This window comes from Phacochoerus africanus, chromosome 2, assembly GCF_016906955.1.
Source record: "Phacochoerus africanus isolate WHEZ1 chromosome 2, ROS_Pafr_v1, whole genome shotgun sequence".
Lineage (NCBI taxonomy): Eukaryota > Metazoa > Chordata > Mammalia > Artiodactyla > Suidae > Phacochoerus > Phacochoerus africanus.
Genome location: NC_062545.1, coordinates 243,744,114 through 243,764,369, shown reverse-complemented (window position 1 = coordinate 243,764,369; position 20,256 = coordinate 243,744,114). Strand labels below are relative to the sequence as shown.

Here is a 20,256-nt window from a genome sequence, read left to right as displayed (position 1 = left end):
GAGGAACGTGTGCAAAATACTGAAGAGGAAAAGATGGAATCAAAGAAGAGAAAGAAAAACCAAAAAGTAATATGGGGAGTTCCCATCGTGGCGCAGTGGTTAACGAATCCGACTAGGAACCACGAGGTTGCGGGTTCGGTCCCTGCCCTTGCTCAGTGGGTTAACGATCCGGCGTTGCCGTGAGCTGTGGTGTAGGTCGCAGACGTGGCTCGGATCCCGAATTGCTGTGGCTCTGGCATAGGCCGGTGGCTACAGCTCCGATTCAACCCCTAGCCTGGGAACCTCCATATGCCGCGGGAGCAGCCCAAGAAATAGCAACAATAACAACAACAACAAAAGACAAAAAAAAAAAAAAGAGTAATATGGTATTTGAGAGAGGGTTACTTCTAGCAAGTAGGAATGTTCAATCAGATAAGATGGAGCATCTGTTAGATTTGACCCCATCAAAAGGCTGTGTTGCAATGAATTGAAGAGTGACTGGTGAGGAAACGAAATTTTGATATGAAAATTCTTGCAAGAAGCTAGCCTCTCAAGGGAAAGAAAAATAGTTAGCTCCAGAGAGCTAGGATGAAACTACTTAGGATGAAGTAAAGTTCTAGCTTTTCTTTTTTTCGTCCCCTAGTGTAACAAGAAACTAAACAATTAAATAAATGCTTGTGGAACAGAATCAAATGGAATAAGGAGTTATTGAAGAGATAAGGAGAAGAGAGTAACTGATAAAGCAAAGCCATAGGGAACAGAGAGGAATGAGAAGCATAGGAAAGGAAATAACCTCTGCTCTCTAGTGAGAAAGGAAAGGAAGGATGCAGTATTCTTTGTGTTGTTTGGGAATTGTTGTGTTGGTGACAGCAGCAGAAGACTGCTGAGTGTCCTGTCTGATTCTTCTTCTTAACTATGTCTAAGGAAGTAAGATCATTTGCTCAGAGTGAGGAGCTGGGGGATAACTGAGAGGGCAGGACTATGCTGGATTTAAGAAGAAAGAATAGTTGTCGCAGGCATCCACCTTAAAAAATCCAGATCTCCCTGACATCCTGGCATTTACTTGGATAAAAATTGGAAATTGTATAGTCCCTTTAGCAAGTATGTGAGTATTGACTATTATGATAGACTAGAAACATCTTAGCTGGTTGTGTGTCTCTTCCTCTTACTTCATTGGCTTACTTCCAGAAGCTACAAGCTCAAGCTAAAAGAACAAACTTTTTAGGAGAGAGGGCACCTAGTCTAGTTGTTGAACTCACGTTAGAGCTTCCAGACAGTAACTGTGCTTGGCATTAATATGCTACCCTACCTATGGGTCATTTACATGAAGTCTTTTCAACACATTTCCCTACGTTTGGTGGTAGATAAATCTTGGGTTGATTATTTACTTCTTCCTTTGACTGGAAATTCACAGCATAAAGCCCCAAATCAGTGAAAGTCAACAGGATGCTGACTCAGTTTAGGTTTACCAGTCAGCAACCAAACTATGCTCAACTTTGGTTCTTATTCCTAGGAATGTCATTACACATGAAGGAAAACCCGTGAAAGAGGCTGTCTTGGCTCTTTTTCTTCTGGTTCTGAAATCAGATTTAAAACACTCTAGCATTTCCAGTCCCATCTTTGTATGTCTGTCAGCGTACCCAAAATAAGACAAATGGTCATATTCTTTGTCACGTGTCCCACTCCCCCTACCCACCAGTGCTAGTTCACTGGACCAAAAGATGAGCACTTGACTAAGAAAAGCTAATTTATCAGCTGGTAGCATTCTTTTTATGCCCTGGTGTGAAAAGACACTGAGCCAATAAGATTCTCCAAAGAAATATGGAAATGGCAAGTGATCCTCTCCCGTTGTGCAAGCGTTTAGTCCTGTGAGCAGGGAGGGAGATAAGAGAAGTGACTATATTTGAAACTCTTTGAAATAAAGTACTTCTTTAATTTCTCCCTTAGGTACCTGATTTCCCCTCCTAGGCACTGTTATCTCTAATATTTTTTTTAATTGTAAGGGGGCACATGCTGTGTGAACTACAAATTGAGCCTATGTGAATAGATGTTAGTGTTAAAAATCAAATAAAACATGCAGCAAAGGGACGCTGACACATTTAATGGCTTGTGTAATTGTTATTGTGCTGCATGGTAATTAAGGCTTAAATGATAAGCAGTTTCCAGAAATTACTATAATTACTATTACTTTTACTTAGTAACTCAGCACTTCTAGGGTCAACTAGAGGAAGTATGGTTGTGGTAAGGAGAAAAAAAGCAGATTTATGATGCAGTTTCCTCCCGTGCTAGAGGCAGGCAGCATGGGCGGTGGTGGCAAGGGGAGGTGCTATTAGTGTTATGTTTATATCTTATTTCAGAGAAACTGCGGTTTAGGTAGGTAGCATAACTAGCAAGGCCATACAGCTAATTAGTAGCAGGGCTAGGATTCATGTCAGAGTATATTGAACCCCCAAATCCCAAACTCGTAACACTTGATACCAAAGCAGTTACATTTTCAGTGCATAGAAAAAGAGTGTAAGTATTAATATGAAAGGTGTTTGAAGAAGACAGTATTTCCTAGTAACAAACTAAATCACAGATTTGTGAATACTTAGTTTTTTTTCTATAGTTTGACCAGATTGATTTCTTGCCGAATGTAAAGGAATAGCTTTTATATGGAGATAGGAAAGAGGGGTGTTTTAAAGCCTAAGAGCATTTAAGGGCATGTCTAGGAAATGTTCTCCAGCCCAGAGAGAAGAGAATAAATGATGGGGTCTGGTATAAGGCTGTAGAAGGACTTTCTAGAGAAGCTTACCTTCTAAAAAATTGTGGCTAGAAAACATCATACCATCTGTTCCTAATAAATCAAGGGTTCTTATGTCAGCTGCCCCTGGAAGCCCCAGTAACAGGAAAAAGCAGTAGGACAGACTTCAGGTTACTCCTAGGAAAATTAACAGGTTCCTTGAATGTGAATGAAGTTCCCCAACTTGGGGATCGAGGTTATTTATCCTAAATTACTAAATCAGTAAAAATTATAATCATAATTACTTAAACTTTCATACTGGGAAAGTTGACTACAGCTGATTGGCTGGGTAAGTGGCAGAATGAGGATGGTTGTGCTGAGGAGATGAGACAGGGTGAAACTAAAGCTATAAAGGTGGCAATCTCCCTAACTTAGGCAATCTGACAGTCTGCTATGATGAATTAGCCTGCCTCCTTGAACTTATAGGGAACAAACCAGGAAATGGGTGGAATGATGAAGAGCTAGGAGGGATAGATAAAAGAAATTTTTTTAAAAACTCAGGTCACCATTAATTAAGTTCCCTTTTAATCCTGAGAATCTTATTTTGTTTTTCATTAACTGGGGGGGGGGTCTTTTTTTAACCCAAATGAGGCCTTTTTTTTTTCTTTTTAAAAAATTATAGTTGACTTACAGTGTTGTGCCAGTTTCTGCTGTACAGCACAGTGACCCAGTCATACATATATTTATATTCCCTTTCTTCTGGTATCGTCCATCATGTCTATCCTAAGAGACTAATACAATTCCCTGTGCTGTACAGTAGGACCTCATTGCTTATCCATTCTAAATGTAATAGTTTGCATCTACTGATAGCAAACTCCCAGTCCATTCTGCTCCCTCCCTCCTCTACCTTGGCAACTACAAGTCTGTTTCCTATGTCTGTGAGTCTGTTTCTGTTTTATAGATAGGTTCATTTCTTCCATATTTTAGATTCCACATATAAGTGATATCATATGGTATTTGTCTTTCTCTTTCTGACTTACTTTACTTAGTGTGTGAATCTCTAGTTGCATCCATGTTGCTGCAAATAGCATTAATCTGTTCATTTTTTATGGTTGAGTAGTATTCCATTGTATATATGTACTATATCTTCTTAATCCATTTCTCTGTTAATGGAAATTTGTTTCCATGTCTTGGCTATTGTGAATAGTGCTGTAATGAACATTGGGGTATATGTAGCTTTCTGAATTATAATTTTTCCTGAATATATGCCCAGGAGTGGGATTGCGGATAATATGGTAGTTCCTATATTTAGTTTTCTGAGGAACCTCCATACTGTTTTCCATAGTGGTGGTACCAATATATATTCGCAGCAACAGTGTGGGAGGGTTCCCTTTTCTCCACACCCTCTCCAGCATTTATTTGTAACTTTATTAATGATGGCCATTCTGACTGGAATGAGGTGGTACCTCACTGTAGTTTTGATTTGCATTTGTCTAATAATTAATGATGTTGAGCATTTTTTTCATGAGCCTCCTGGCCATCCCTGTGTCTTCTTTGCAGAAATTTCCATTTAGTTCTTCTGCCCATTTTTCATTTGGGCTGTTTTTAGGTCATTTTTGAGTTGTACGAATTGTTTGTGTATTTTGGAGATTAAGCCCTTGTTGGTTGCATTTTTTGCAACTCTTTTCTCCCATTCTGTAGGATGTCTCTGTTTTATGATTTCCTTTGCTGTGCAAAAGCTTGTAAGTTTGATTAGGTCTCATTTGTTTATTTTTGTTTTTATTTCTATTACCCTGGGAGTCTGACCTAAAAAAACATTTGTATGGTTGATGTTAGAGAATGTTTTGCCTGTGTTCGGTTCCAGGAGTGTGATGGTGTCTTGTCTTACGTTTAAGTCTTTAAGCCATTTTGAGTTTATTTTTGTGTAAGGTGTGAGGGTGTGTTCTAGTTTCATTGATTTGCATGCAGCTGTCCAGTTTCCCCAGCACCACTTGCTGAAGAGACTTCTTCCCATTTTATACTCTTGCCTTCTTTGTTGAAAATTAATTGACCATAGGTATCTGGATTTATTTTTAGGCTCTCTATTCTGTTCCATTGGTCCATGTGTGTGTTTTTGTACCAGTACCACACTGTGTTGATTACTGTAGCTTTGTAATATTGTCTCAAGTCTGGGAGAGTTATGTCTCCTGTTTTGTATTCTATCCTGAGGATTGCTTTGGCAATTCTGGGTCTTTTATGGTTCCACATAAATTTTTGGATTGTTTGTTGTAATTCTGTGAAAAATGTCATGGGTAATTTGATAGGGATCACATTAAATCTGTAGATTTCTTTGGGTAATATGGCCATTTTAACAGTATTAATTCTTCCAATCCAGGAACATGGAATATCTTCCATTTTTTTGGATCCTGTTTAATTTCCTTAATTAATGTTTTATAGTTCTCAGCATATAAGTCTTTCACCTCCTTGGTCAGGTTTATTCCTAGGTATTTTATTTTTGTGGGTGTGATTTTAAAAGGTTTTTTTCTCTATTCCTTTTCTAATATTTCATTGTTAGTATACAGAAATGCATCCGATTTCTCAATATTAATCTTATATCCTGCTACTTTGCTGAATTTGTTGATGAGATTGAGTAGTTTTTCTGTGGAGCCCTTTAGGGTTTTCTATATATAGCATCATGTCATCTGTATATAGTGCCAAGTTTACCTCTTCTCTTCCAATTTGGATACATTTTATTTATTTATTTTTTTGTCTGATTGCTATCACTAGGACTTCCAATACTCTGTTGAATTAGAAGTGATAAGAGCAGGCATCCTTGTCTTGTTCCAGATTTTGGCAGGAAAGCTTTTAGCTTTTCTCCATTTAGTATTATGTTGGCTGTGAGTCTGTCATAAATGGCTTTTATTATGTCGAGATATGTTCTCTCTATACCTACTCTGGTAAAAGAGGCCTATTTCTTAAGTTGAAAAAAATTGATGCTGACAAATCTTAAAAGGAAATTATTTAGTTTTTATTATCTCTTACCATATACTAACTGCTTTGTGATGGCATTAGTAGCTGTTTAGTAAATGCTTTAATTTGCTTCTAGTTTAATCTTATAAGTTTAAGAGTTTGACTAATTTAAATGTATATATATCTGGAAAATATCCTAATATTTACAACTAATTATTTGCCTTGTTCCCTGCCTCTCCAATTCATCTCTCTAGTTTTTGATTCTCTGAATGTGTCTCTTCTGTCATCCACCAGGCAATGTATTACAGACATCTGGGTCCCTAAGCACCATTTTTATTTTCATGTAATGTACTTACTGCACAACTGATATTGATTACATACTTATAAGTACTTTATGTTTTACAAATCATTCCAGTATATTTTACCTTACTTGGTCCTGCCACCAAGCACTGACAGAGTCAAGTACTGTACCAGCCCAGCTTTATACTTTATATGTGTTTTCAGTTAATCTATAACAAGCTTATACAATAGGTATTATTTCCACTCTTACAATAAAGAACTTAAGCTCTGAGAGATTTAGTGACTTTGCTAAAGTGGAGTCACTAAAGAGGCAATATAGTGTAGTGGTTTGGTGCACAGACTCTAGATCCAGGCTGCTTAGATTCAGATTTTCATTCTGCTTCTACTAGTTTTATCACCCTGGGCAATTTCTTACCACCTCTGTGCCTCTGTTTCCTTATCTGTAAAATGGGAATAATAATGGTATCTACTTCATAGGGTTGTTGTGAGCATTAAATAAATGTGTATATCTCTGGCTCTTAGTACAGTGTCTGATAGATGGCTATGCTATTAGGCTATGCAGTAATATATTTGGATTCAAATCCAAGTCTGTTAGAGTATAAAAACAAATAATTAAGGCAATTGTTCTCACTTTATGTATCAGAAAGCTAAAGCTTAAAAATGATTAAGTGGCAGTATTCAGTTTTTTTACACTGTAATACACTGAATGAGTTCAAACCACATTATTTTATAAGTTGAGTTAAAAAGTAGTAAATAATATTAGGAAATTGAATCCATCAATATATGAAAAAAGAATAATATATCACAACCAAGTATACTTTATCCCAAGTGTGCAAGGCTGGTTCAACCTTCAGAAATCAATCAGTGTGATTCAGCATATACTGATCACATCAACACATGCAAGAAGCATTTCAGAAACTTCAGTATCCATCATGACAAAAATGCTTAACAAACTAGGATTATGTGGAAAATTCCTCAATCTGATAAAGGACATTTACAAAGAACCTACAGCCAGTATCATATTTAATGGTGAGAGACTAATACTTTTCCCTAAGGTCAAGAAAAAGGCAAAGTTGTCTACTCTGTGAGTGTGTTTGTGTGTGTGTGTTAGCTTGTCATTCTTATTTCTAATTATAAAAATTGTGTCTTTGTTGATAATTCTTAAAGTTGATAAAATAACAAGGAATAAATTTTTTTCATATAATGATTTTTATTTTTCATTATTGCTGGTTTACAGTGATCTGTCAATTTTTTACTGTACAGCATGGTGACCCAGTTACACATACATGTATAGATTCTTTTTTCTCACGTTATCATGCTCCATCATAAATGATCATAGTTCCCAGTGCTATACAGCAGGATCTCATTTCTTATCCATTCCAAAGGCCATAGTCTGCATCCATTTACCCCAAGTTCCCAATCCATCCCACTCCCTCCCCATCCCCCTTGGCAACCACTCGTCTATTCTCCAAGTCCATTATTTTCTTTTCTGTGGAAAGGTTCATTTGTGCCATATATTAGATTCCAGATATAAGTGAAATCATATGGTATTTGTCTTTCTCTTTTTCATTTCACTTAGTATGAGAGTCTCTGGTTCCATCCGTGTCATGGCAAATGGCATTATTTTGTTCTTTTTTATGGCTGAGTAGCATTCCACTGTATATGTGTACCACATCTTCCCAATCCGATCATCTGTCAGTGGACATTTGTGTTGTTTCCATGTCTTGGCTGTTGTGAATAGTGCTGCAGTGAACATGCAGGTACATGTGTCTTTTTCAAGGAAAGTTTTGTCCAGATAGATGCCCAAGAGTGGGATTGCTGGGTCATATGGTAGCTCTATGTATAGTTTTCTAAGGTACCTCCATACTGTTTTTTCCATGATGATTGTACCAACTTACATTCCCACCAACAGTGCAAGAGGGTTCCCTTTTCTCCACACCCCCTCCAGCATTTGTTATTTGTGGACTTATTAATGATGGCCATTCTGACTGGTGTGAGGTGGTACCTCGTGGTAGTTTTGATCTGCATTTCTCTAATAATCGGTGATGTTGAGCATTTTTTTATGTGCTTGTTGGCCATCTGTATATCTTCTTTGGAGAAATGTCTATTGAGGTCTTTTGCCCATTTTTCAGTTGGGTTGTTGGCTTTTTTGCTGTTAAGTTGTTTGTATATTTTAGGGATCAAGCCCTTGTGAGCTGCATCATTTGAAAGTATTTTCTCCCATTCTGTAAGTCGTCTTTTTGTTTTCTTTTTGGTTTCCTTTGCTGTGCAGAAGTTTGTCAGTTTGGTCAGGTCCCATTGGTTTATTTTTGCTTCTATTTCTGATGCTTTGGGAGACTGACCTGAGAAAACATTTGTAAGGTGAATGTCAGAGAATGTTTTGCCTATGTTCTCTTCCAGGAGTTTGATGGCATCTAGCCTTACATTTAAGTCTTTCAGCCATTTTGAGTTTATTTTCGTGCATGGTGTGAGGGTGTGTTCTATAGTTTCATTGATTTGCATGCAGCTATCCAGGTTTCCCAGCAATACTTCCTGAAAAGACTGTCTTTTTCCCATTTTATGTTCTTGCTTCCTTTGTCAAAGATTAATTGACCATAGGTGTCTGGGTTTATTTTTGGATTCTCTATTCTGTTCCATTGGTCTGTCTGTCTGTTTTGGCACCAGTACCACACTGTTTTGATGACTGTGGCTTTGTAATACTGTCTGAAGTCTGTGAGAATTTTGCCTCCTGCTTGGTTTTTTTCCCCAGAATTGCTTTGGGAAAAAAAAGGGAAATTCTGGGTCTTTTGTGGTCCCATATAAATCTTTGGATTGTTTGTTCTAGTTCTGTGAAAATTGTCATGGGCAATTTGATAGGGATTGCATTGAATTTGTAGATTGCTTTGGGTAGTATGGCCGTTTTTACAATATTAATTTTTCCAACCCAGGAGCATGGAATATCTTTCCATTTCTTTAATTTCCTTGATTAATGTTTTATAGTTCTCAGCATATAAGTCTTTTACCTCCTTGGTCAGGTTTATTCCCAGGTATTTGATTTTTTGGGTTGCAAAGAATAAATTTAAAATCACCCATAGATCTACAAGAGATCTATTTACAAGAGATAGATCTGTAACACATACATATGTTATAAAATTGGATCCATATTATTTTTAAACTTGTCCACAAATTATAAACATCTTATGTCATTAATATTCTTCTATTATTTCTAATGTCTAGTTAGCTTGCCTTTGAATGGATTGTTTCATGATTTGCTTAAATAACCCCTGTTGTTTGAATCCAGCTTTTTCCCATGAAAAAAATGAATAACAGTGTTACTAACAAGACTTTACCTCTCTTTCTCCTTATTGTTCTTGTAGTTTTTGGTGCTGTGGAACATTCTCTGTTTGTGTTCTATGACACTATCATGGTTTTTCCCTTTTTTTTTTTTTTTTGGTAGGGGGATGAGGGGTTGTCTTTTACTAATTGTGCTTTTTGTCTTTGACCCTTGTAGTAAGAATTGTAGTGCTGTGCTGTCCAGTATATAACTAGCCCTCTATGAATCCTTAAGTTTATATTAATTAAAATGACATAAAATTTAAAGTCAGTTTCTCGGGACACTCTAATGCTATTTCAAGAGCACAATGGCCACTTGTGGTGGTGGTGGCTCCACTGTTTGACAGCACAAAAACATTTTGTGTCTTCACAAGTTGTATTGGACAGTTCTGTTGCTAAGGGCTTGCAGTTGTAAGGAACAAAAATCTCACTCCCTTGTCAAAAACAAGGGGTTGATGCTGAAAAACCACAGGAAAATGACGAGGAGTGGAACTTCTTGAGGTGCAGCTGGGCTGCACCGCTGGCAAGTGCTTGGGCAGCTACTCTCTTCTTTCCTTCCTCTGGGGCCCAAAAGCTCTTCTCTTGGCTCTCTCTTCACATCTGGTCCATCCTTCTCTCTGGATTTCAGCTTTTTCCTCTGCCCTGCTGTAACTTCTGCATGGCTGTGGTTCTGATTTACCATGGTAGAACTTAGTCTGAACTCCATAGAGTTTATAACTCTAATCAAATTTTGTGTTCCTTAAATCTCTTAATTCAATCCTCCAGACATTTGATTGGCTCAAATCGCAAAAATTAGTTGCCTCTCCACTCCAAATTATATGCCCCCCTTTTTCTCCAGCTTTGTTGAGGTATAATTGATAAAATTTTCATACATTTATTTTGAGATATATATATATATATAATAAAGTAATTACCACAGTCAAGCTCATTAACATATCTATTACCTCATATAGTTACCTTTTTTTTTTTGGTGAAAACTACTAAGATCTATTCTCTTAGCAAATTTCAAGTATACAATACAATATTAGTAACTATAGTCACTGTGCTGTACATTAGATCTCCAGAACTTATTCATCTTGCATAACGGAAACTTTGTACCCTTTGACCAACATTTTCCCATTTCTCCCACCACCCCCACCCCCAGTCCTTGGTATCCACCAGTCTGTCCCCTGCTTCTTTGAGTTCCATTTCTTTCATATTTCATTTAGCATCATGTCCTTGAGGTTCATCTATGCTGTTGAAAATGACAGGATTTCCTTCATTATATACAGTTGAATAGTACTGCATAGTGTGTATGTGTATGTAAACCTTATCCATATTTTCCTTACCCATTCATTAATTGATGGACTCTGGGGTTATTTCTCTGTCTTGGATATTGTGAATAATGCTGAAATGAATAGGAGAGTTCAAGATTTCATTTCCTTCAGGTATACCCCTAGAAGTGGGATTATTGGCTGGTATGGTAGTTCTATTTTTGACCTTTTGAGGAACCTCCATACTGTTTTCCATAATGACTTTATCAGTTTACTTTACCATGAACAACGTACAAGGGCTCTCTCATCCATATCCTTGCCAACACTTCTCTTTTGCCTTTTTGATTTGCATTTCCCTGATGACTAGTGATGTTGAGCACCTTTTCATATACCTGTTGGCCCTTTATATATTTTCTTTTGAAAAGTGTTTTTGTCAGGTCCTTTGCCCATTTTTAAATCAGGCTCTTTGTTTTCTTGCTATTATGTTCTTTCCTTATATTTGGATATTAAAATACTTAATAAGATGTATGATTTGCATAATATTTGCTCTCATTCTGTAGGTTGTCTCTTCACTATGTTTCCTATGCTATGCATAAGCTTTTTTGTTTGATATATTTGCATTGTCTATCTATGCTTTTGCTGCTTGTACTTTTGGGGTTATATTCAAAAAGTCATTATCCAGACCAGTGTCAAGAAATTTACCCCCTGTTTTCTTCTAGGAGTTTTATAGTTTCAGGTCTTACATTTAAGTCTTTAATCCATTTTGAGTTGATTTTATAAATGGTGTAAGATATGCAAAATAAAACGAGTCCAATTTTAAAAATTTTTTATTTCATTGAAGTATAGTTGATTTTAAATGTGTCAATTTCTGCTCTACAGCAGTGTGACTCAGTTATACATGCATATATATTTTTTATATTCCTTTCCATTGTGATTTTTCTCAGGATATTGAACATAGTTCCCTGTGCTATACAGTAGGACTTTGTTGTTTATCCATTCTATATGTAATAGTTTGCATCTGCTAACCCCCAACCTCTAGTCCATCCCTCTGCAACCCCTCCTCCCCATTGGCAACAAGTCTGTTCTCTATGTCTGTGAGTCTGTTTCTGCTTTACAAATAGGTTCATTTGTGCCATATTTTAGATTCCATATACAAGCGATATTATATTGTATTTGTCTTTCTCTTTCTGACTTACTTCACTTAGTATCATCATATCTGGTTGCATCCATGTTGCTGCGAATGGCCTTATTTCGTTCTTTCTTAAGGCTGAGTAGTACTCCAGTGTATACGTGTACCAAATCTTCTTTATCCATTCTTCTTTTGATGGACAATTTAGGTTGTTTACATGGCTATTGTGAATAGTGCTGCTGTGAACATAAGGGTGCGTGTATCTTTTTGAATTATAGTTTTGTCTGGATATATGCCCAGGAGTGGGATTACTGGAACATGTATGTGATAATTTTTAGGTGTGTTTTTTGTTTTCTTTTTGGCCATACCTTTGGCATGTGGCAGTTCCAGGGCCATGGATGAAACTTGTGCCACAGAAGCAACCTGAGTCACAACAGTGACAATGCTGGATCCTTAACCTGCTGAGCCACCAGGGAATTACTACTTTAAGTTTTCTGAGGAACCGCCATACTGTTTTTCATGAATATAAGTGGCTGCACCAACTTACATTCCCATTAACAGTGTAGAAGAGTTCCCCCTTTTCTCCATGATGAGTCCAGTTCTTTTCTTCTGCATATGATGTTGTTTTCCCACAACATTTATTTAAAAGACTATCCTTTCTCCATTTTTTATTCTTGGTACCTTTGTTGATAATCAGTTGACTGTGAATGTCTGCATTTCTCGGCTCTCTATTCTGTTCCATTGATCTATATGTCTTATTTTTATACCAGTTCCATACTGTTTTGATTACTACATCTTTGTAGTATATTGAAATCAGGTAGTATGATGCTTCCATCTTTGTTCTTTTCTTAAGATGGCTTTGGTGATTGAGGTCTTTAATGGTTACATTTGAATTTCAGAACTGTTTTTTCTAATTCTGTGAAAAATACCCATGGGAATTTATATAAATTATTTATATAATTTATTATAAAGTACCATTTATAATATCACTAAAGGAAAAAATTTTAACAAGTATAAATCTAACACAGTATGTACAGGAACTTTATGGTGAAAACTACAAAATGTTGATGAAAGAACTTAGAGACAAGCAAAATAAGAAATGTACTGTGTTCATGGATTGGAAGACTCAGTACTGTTAAGATATCGATTGTCCCCAAACTGATGTGTAGATTTAATGCAATCTCAATCAAAATTTCAGCCAGGTTTATTATAGACAAGCTGATTCTAAAATTTATATGTAAAGGTAAAACTAGAATAATAAAAACAATGTTGAAGAAGAAACAAAGTGGGAAGATTCATAATATGCAATTTTAAGACATGCTATAAAGCTAAAATAATTAAGATAGTGTAGTTTTGGTGGAAAAGTAGGTACATGATGCTATGGGACAGAATAGAGAATCTAGAAATAGACACACAAATATAGTAATTGATTTTTTTTTTTTTTTTTGAGGCACATACACAATTCAACAAAGAAGGGTAATCTTTTCAACAAATGGTGCTGGACCACCTGAACACCTCATACCAAAAAAGGAATTCCTTTTTATAAAATTAATTCAGAATTGATTATAGACCTAAATGTGAAAGGTAAAACTCTTAAAAAATAAACGTAAGAGAAACTCTTCATGACCCGCAGTTAGACAAAGAGTTCTTAGGTAGAACACCACCCATAAAAGAAAAAAAAATGATAAATTAACCTTCATCAAGTTAAAACTTTTGCCCCACAAAAGATCCTGTTAGAATATAAATAAGATATACAAATGATAACCAAGCACATGAAAAGGTACTCAACATTATTATTCATTAGAGAAATGCAAATTAAAACCAGAATGAGATCCCATTGCACATTGTTTAGAAATTCTAAATTAGGAGTTCCCAGTGTGGTGCAGAACAGGATTGGCAGCGTCTTGGGAGTGCTGGGACACAGGTTCGATCCCCAGCCTTGCACAGTGGGTTAAGGTTCTGTCATTGCCACAGCTGCAACTTAGGCCACAACTGAGGCTGGATCTGGTCCCTGGCCCAGGAACTCCATTTGCCAAGGGGCAGCCAAAAAAAGAGTGGCTAAACTAAAATGCTGATAATACCAGGTGTTCATGAGGATATGGAGCAACTGGAACTCTCATACATTGCTGGTGGGATTGCAAAATGATACAGCCGCTCTGGAAAACAATTTGGCGGGTTTTTTTTAAAAGTCAAACATACTCTGTCCATATAACCCAGTATTTTTCCTAGAGAAATAAACTACAAAAATATGTGCACAAATGTTTGGAGTGGCACTGTTCATAAACATCACAATTTTGAAAGAACCCAAATGTCCTTCAGTAGGTGAATGAATAAACTAATTGTGGTATATCTACTCAATGGAATACTATTCAGTAAATAAAAGAACAAACATTTTTATGCATACAACAAAATGGATGAATCTCAAGTACAGTACATTAAGTAAAAGAAGCCTGTCTCATGATTATATGCCTATAATTCCATGACCATGACATTATGGAAAAGGAAAATGATGGGAACAGGGAAGAGATCAGTGGTTAGTAGGAGTTAGGGGGAAGAGGAAGATAGGAGTTTTTTTTTAAAAGGAGTGTGTTTTGTAATTTTCTGTATCATGTTTATGGAGGTGGTACCAAAATGCTATATGCTTATGTTAAAACTCATATAACTTTAAGCCTAAAAAGTGAATTCTACTGTGTGAATTTTTAAAAATAATATAACACTTGTGCATTTCACTGTTTAAATTTTGCATCACCTAAAAGTAAATACTGTAAGCAAACAATAAAGTGGAGGATGGGAGAAAAACACAAGTGTTGAGATTAGAAAAAGTATAAAGTATGAAAATATAATTGAATTTATTATAGCAAAGTCCATTATAGCAAAGTTTATTTTCCTTTTTAGCAGATAACCATGTTGTCTGTTTTCTTATCTAATGATCAATAATTTCTAGCCACTAGCTAGATAAGAGCTCTTTTGTAATCTGTTTTTCTACCACATCAATTCAGATTCTGTCTTTCTTTTCTTTGTCTTTTGCTCACAATTCTTTCTCTCTCCTCGTGTTGTTAACAAGGGGGAAAAAATCAAAGTTGGGAAAAATCTGTTTTACGTGTTCTCTGTGAATTTTTTATACTTAGGACTTAATTATAAATTATTTCTTGACTAGCAGAAGCAATTCATACTGTATTCATTGTGATCATCTTTGAACCTTATAAAATAACAAATTAACAAGGGCTTCATCTTAAACATTATGGATTATTTGCAGTTCTTTGAATTGAATGGATATGTTGTAGCATTTTTCTTTGGGTGACAGTAGATGACGTCAGATTAAATTTAAATTGATATCCTCTCAATATTTTATCTCTAGTGCATGTGCAGTTTCTTCTGTACCAGAGAACCTTTCAGAGGCATTCTGTCAATACTGCTACCTGACAGTCATTTGTATTTGTAAACTGTGCATTTGGCACCTGCTGGCCTCTGTTGCATTGGAGCTAGTGGGGAGTCAAAATGGGTGTACAATGAAGCTACTGGCTGTTACATCTCAGTGGGAGTTATTGAAGAGAAGAAACAACACTTGCAGGACCTCAGGAGAGGATAAAAAGAAAAAAGAAACTGGTAATATTAATACAAGCCAGCTATGCTGCCGAAAAAAATAGTGATTTAAAAAGTCAGTTCTAGTGAAGGAATTAAAGTATTTGTGGGCCTGCATTTTAATTCTTACAGTAGATATGAAAAAGGATTCCTATTTTAAAATATAATGAATTTAAAAAATACCATGATCTCAGAGGACAGACAATTCATATGAGCGGAAATATAAATTAAGGCAATGGAAAAATGCTTAATTTCTGAAGGGATGGAAATTAAAATACAGATGTCTTTTATTTATTGAGTTAGCAAAACAAATTTTAATAATAAAAGACAAATGTGCTGGCAGCACAGACCACTGGCAGTAAATATTGATGTTCTATACCTATAATTTGCCTGTACTTTGTTAAAAGTTCTTATTCTTTAACTCATCACATCTACTTGATAAGATACTACTCAGGGAAATAATTATGAAGAAAAAAGGCTGATAGGTAAATCAGCTTAGCTTTATAGTGGTCTGTTTTGCTACAATGCATGTTTTTCTGTTCTGCAGATTTGCTCATACCATGATTGGTAATTAGGGGAATGATGTCAAATATTTGTCTTGGTTCTTATGCTGTTTTCCTCAAAATAGTTTAAAGCCACCAAAGAAAGCTTTTTCACCATAAAAGACAATGCCTTGGTGGTGTATGAGGACATTTTTTTTTTTTAAAGCCACTTTCATGGCCTTGAGAAGTACTTTGCTTTTCACATTGTAATAAGCTAGTCAGTAAAACTGCCTCTGGGGTAGAAGTAGTTTTGAAGAAATTTCAATACTGAAAACATGAAAAAGCTATACCCTGGTTTAGATTATTTTGAAAACTGGTTCTGCTGGCAGTGAATGCCCTAAAGGACCTGTATCTCAAAAGAGGACTACTGAGCTCCAGGTTAAGATTACATAGCATCACCTGGCTGACATAGGGCTCAAATGCTGATGGAGGCTGAAGAGTTCTAATATTTTTGTTGTAGGTTCTTAGTCGTACTCTGGTTGCAAAGCTACATAGTTTTAAGTGATTAGCCCCAACACTGTTTTTCTTTTGAGCCCCTATTATTTTTAGTGTAATTCTACAGAACATAAGGTTTCATGGTTATATACATTAAGGAAAATATTTAAATGCTCAACAGTAAAGGAATCTTACTTAGGACAGCATCTTGAGAGACTCAAACGCATGTTACAATAAACATAGAAAAACTTCTATAAAACAAGTGTAAGAATTAGAACACAAAATTGAGCATCTAGATATCATGATTACAACTGTGTAAAAATATTCAAGGTGTACCTGGCCTGCTAATAGTTATGGTAGGAGTGATGGGATTTTAGGTAAAAAATTTTTTGTTTTTAATGTTGTGAGGTTGGTGACATAGAACTAAGTTCATTTTAGTAGTTTAAGTTAAATTTTTATTTTACTTTGGTTATAGAATCCCTGGAAAACTCAAGCAGTTCGTTTTTGACTTACATTCTGGAAAACTGCACAGAGAATTCCATCATGGTCCTGACCCAACTGATACAGCCCCAGGACAGGTAGGAGTCTAATTTGTTTTTCAGTGGGGACTTTTTTTGTTTTTTTCAAGTAGTCTTGAAAAGTTTCTGCTCCTGAATGTCTTTGTAAAAACATTCTGAATGGACTCCAGATAATATACAAATTATATTCCTTTAAAAATTTTAAACCTTCAGAAAAGTTGTAAGACAATAGTTTTTTGATCATGTAAACTAAGGTGGTCTGAGTATGTTCTTTGTGGAATATAGCTATAAAAGGGTTAAATACAGTTGGCTTCAATATAGCCAGTATAGAAGGTAGGAACTAGAGGCAGGTAGATTAGTGAAGAAATCAGTGGATTCCATTAATTGTTCAAGCCTTCCTCTGTGGCTGGGAGACTGACCACACTATAAAGAAAATAACGATTTGGGGAGTTCCCGTCGTGGCGCAGAGGTTAACGAATCCGACTAGGAACCATGAGGTTGCGGGTTCGGTCCCTGCCCTTGCTCAGTGGGTTAACGATCCGGCGTTGCCGTGAGCTGTGGTGTAGGTTGCAGACGCGGCTCGGATCCCGCGTTGCTGTGGCTCTGGCGTAGGCCGGGGGCTACAGCTCCGATTCAACCCCTAGCCTGGGAACCTCCATATGCCGCAGGAGCGGCCCAAAGAAATAGCAGAAAGACAAAAAAAAAAAAAAAGAAAATAACGATTTGGTACCTTAAGAGTCCTCACTACTATAGTATTCATAATGCTCAAAACGTATGGTTTAAGGCAGCTTTTCCATTTGAGATTTAAAATGCTTGACAACTATTTAATCAATAAAATTTCATATTTACTTGATATATATATATAACCATATATATATATATATATATATTTTTTTTTTAAACCTGAGAATTTTCTTGTTACAAGTAACAAGTACCTTGTAACTTTTTTTCAAATGGCCACAGTTGTGGCATATGTTAAGTTCCCGGGCTAGGGGGTCAAATCAGAGCTGCTGTTGAGGCTTACTCCATAGCAACACTGGATCTGAGCTGCATCTGTGACCTATGCTCCAGCTTGTGGACATGTCAGATCCTTAACTCACTGAGGGAGGCCAGGGATGGAACTCATATCCTCGGAGAGACTATGTTGGGTCCTTAACCTGCTGAGCCACAACAGGACCTCCCCTTATAACTTCTGTACAAATTTCTGTTTTATTAAACATCCCTAAAATTGCATTTTGATGCATTATTGATTTATATCATGTCTATTACCGTTATACTGAGGGAAGATGATATGTACCCAAACTTTTATTTAATATGCCCCAGAACATCAATCCACTTTTGCCTAAAGAACTGTCACATATTAAGGGAAAATAAAAATGAATTTTCCTTAAGAGTCAAATTAAGTTCACAGTTAAGTACCTTTTAGGAATCCGATGACATGCTTTTTCCTTAAAATCAGAGGTCAGATTTTTTTTTCTTTGATAATTAAGCAACTATAGAAGCAGGAAAGTCTTGCTGACAGTAGAGCAAAGTAGGCCTACTTAGTATTTTATCAGATTAAGAAAAGATGTAGCTTGCCATTAGTGCATTATCCTATTTGTTTCAACTTCTCCATTAGACACTGATCTCCTTGTCTTTATTCATCTTTGCATACTAGTACATAGTAGGCACCAAATAGATGTTTGTTTTATAGTAATTCACTTTCAGCTTAATTAAACAAAACATATATGTCAGCCAGAAAAAAAAAGAATTTACTGGGGAAGAGGAACATGACAAAGTGAAAGGGAAATTTGTAGGCATGTTGCTTCCCATTATAATGGGAATGCACTATTATATATATCATGTATTATATGCACTATGTGCCTATGTGAACTATAGAAGTATTAAACAATGACAGTCATGTTTGCTTTTGAGGAGCTCATGGTATAGAGATAAAGGATAGACAACACTGTCTTTTCCTTGAAATTCTTGGAAGTCACCCTTAGAGTTCTACTGTATATTTTGACCTACTGTTGGTGCACAAGTAAAATAAAAGAGATACTAATTTCTTGCAGTGTTGAAGTGTCTGTTTTCCTCCATAATTACATCAACTACGTTTTGATAACTGCTGGCAACCAGATCTCTATCTACAGAGTAGGTGCCTTTAATTCTCTTAGCAGTCATTTGTAAGAGGGAAGGGGTTTGGCCTACATAGGGTTATACTGCCTCTATAGAATAGTATAGGAAAGCACCCAGGTATCAGATATTTTGTTTCCTTCCATCACACCTCAGGAACTGTCATCAGGTCCATGGTTAATGGCTCTGTGGCAGCTCTGCCCTGGAGAATTTGAGTAAGGGCATTTAAAATGCAGAAAGCAAGATTTAAACTCAACTCTTCTCTTTGGCACATAGAGGCTATCTTTTATTGATTATTAAGCAAATAATTATAGGCCATTACCATCCATCTAATACTCTTACTAAAATATAATTCCATAAAATATATTGATGTAAAAATGTTTTATCCTTTCTCTTGTAGGAAGTCCAAGATGTAGCAAGCAGCCCACCTGAGAGCTCCTTCCAGAAACTAGCACCCAGTGAATATAGGTATACTTTATTGAGGGATCGAGATGAGCTTTAAAAACTTGAGAAACAATTTGCAAGCCTTTCAAACAGCAGCATCAACTTACATGGTGGAAATAGTAAACCTATATTTTCATAATTCTATGTGTATTTTTATTTTGAATAAACTGAAAGAAGTTTTGGGTTTTTAATTTTTTTTTCTCCCCGACTCAAAATGCATTGTCATTTAATATAGCCTCTTTTTAAAAATCTGCTAGGGTTAAAAAATAAATAAACAGAGGCCTATCTTTGCTTTAAATCTGTCCTGTAAAATTTTTATAAATCAAATGAAAGGTGACATTGCCAGAAATAGACCATTAACTTGCACTACTAGGTTAGGGAGGACTTAGGGATGTTTCCTGTGTAGTATGTGCTTTTCTTCCTTTTCTTTACATATGATCAACTCTGTTGGTATTTTACTTATCACTTTTCTCAAAGCTAAGGGGGTATACATTCTGGATACTTGGGGGAGGGAATAAATTAAAATTTTCACACTGTGTACTGTGTTTTACTGATTGGTTGGATATTGCTTATGAAAATTCCATAGTGGTATTTTTTTCGGATTCTTAATGTGTAACTTAAACATACTATGAAGAGGAGGAGAGCCATAAGCCAGAACATTTGGCAGGAAATGTCCTTATGAATTAAGGAAAAGAAAGTGAAAAGTGTTATTAAATTTCTATGTGTTTGTCTAACAAAGTGGCATATGGATGGCATTTAAAACTTTGAATTATACCTAAATCTGGGAAAGGAAGATGCAAGTAGAGCAGGTTACTAGTATTGAACTAGATGACTTTTAAGGCTCCTCCTATCATGATACTTAAATTTCCAAAGAGAAAAACCAGCAGAGAAAATGCATTTCAGTAATTCTAACCTTCTATCTTATAGTCTTGTTAGAGTTGTATAGATCAAAAATGAATAAGGCACATACTTGTTT

General features: G+C 36.0%; 1 protein-coding gene across 2 annotated transcripts in view; it reads left to right on the top strand.

Annotated features, from left to right (window-relative positions):
* Positions 1–19,460, top strand: part of ERP44 (endoplasmic reticulum protein 44) — a 105,687-nt gene extending 86,227 nt beyond the window's left edge. For both annotated transcript variants that reach the window (XM_047768039.1, XM_047768040.1), the window contains 2 exons: positions 16,679–16,781; positions 19,237–19,460. In XM_047768039.1, coding sequence (XP_047623995.1) covers positions 16,679–16,781; positions 19,237–19,338 — 205 coding nt within the window. In that variant the 3' untranslated portion in view covers positions 19,339–19,460. The remainder of the gene's footprint in view (positions 1–16,678; positions 16,782–19,236) is intronic.
* The last annotated feature ends 796 nt before the right edge of the window (positions 19,461–20,256 follow it).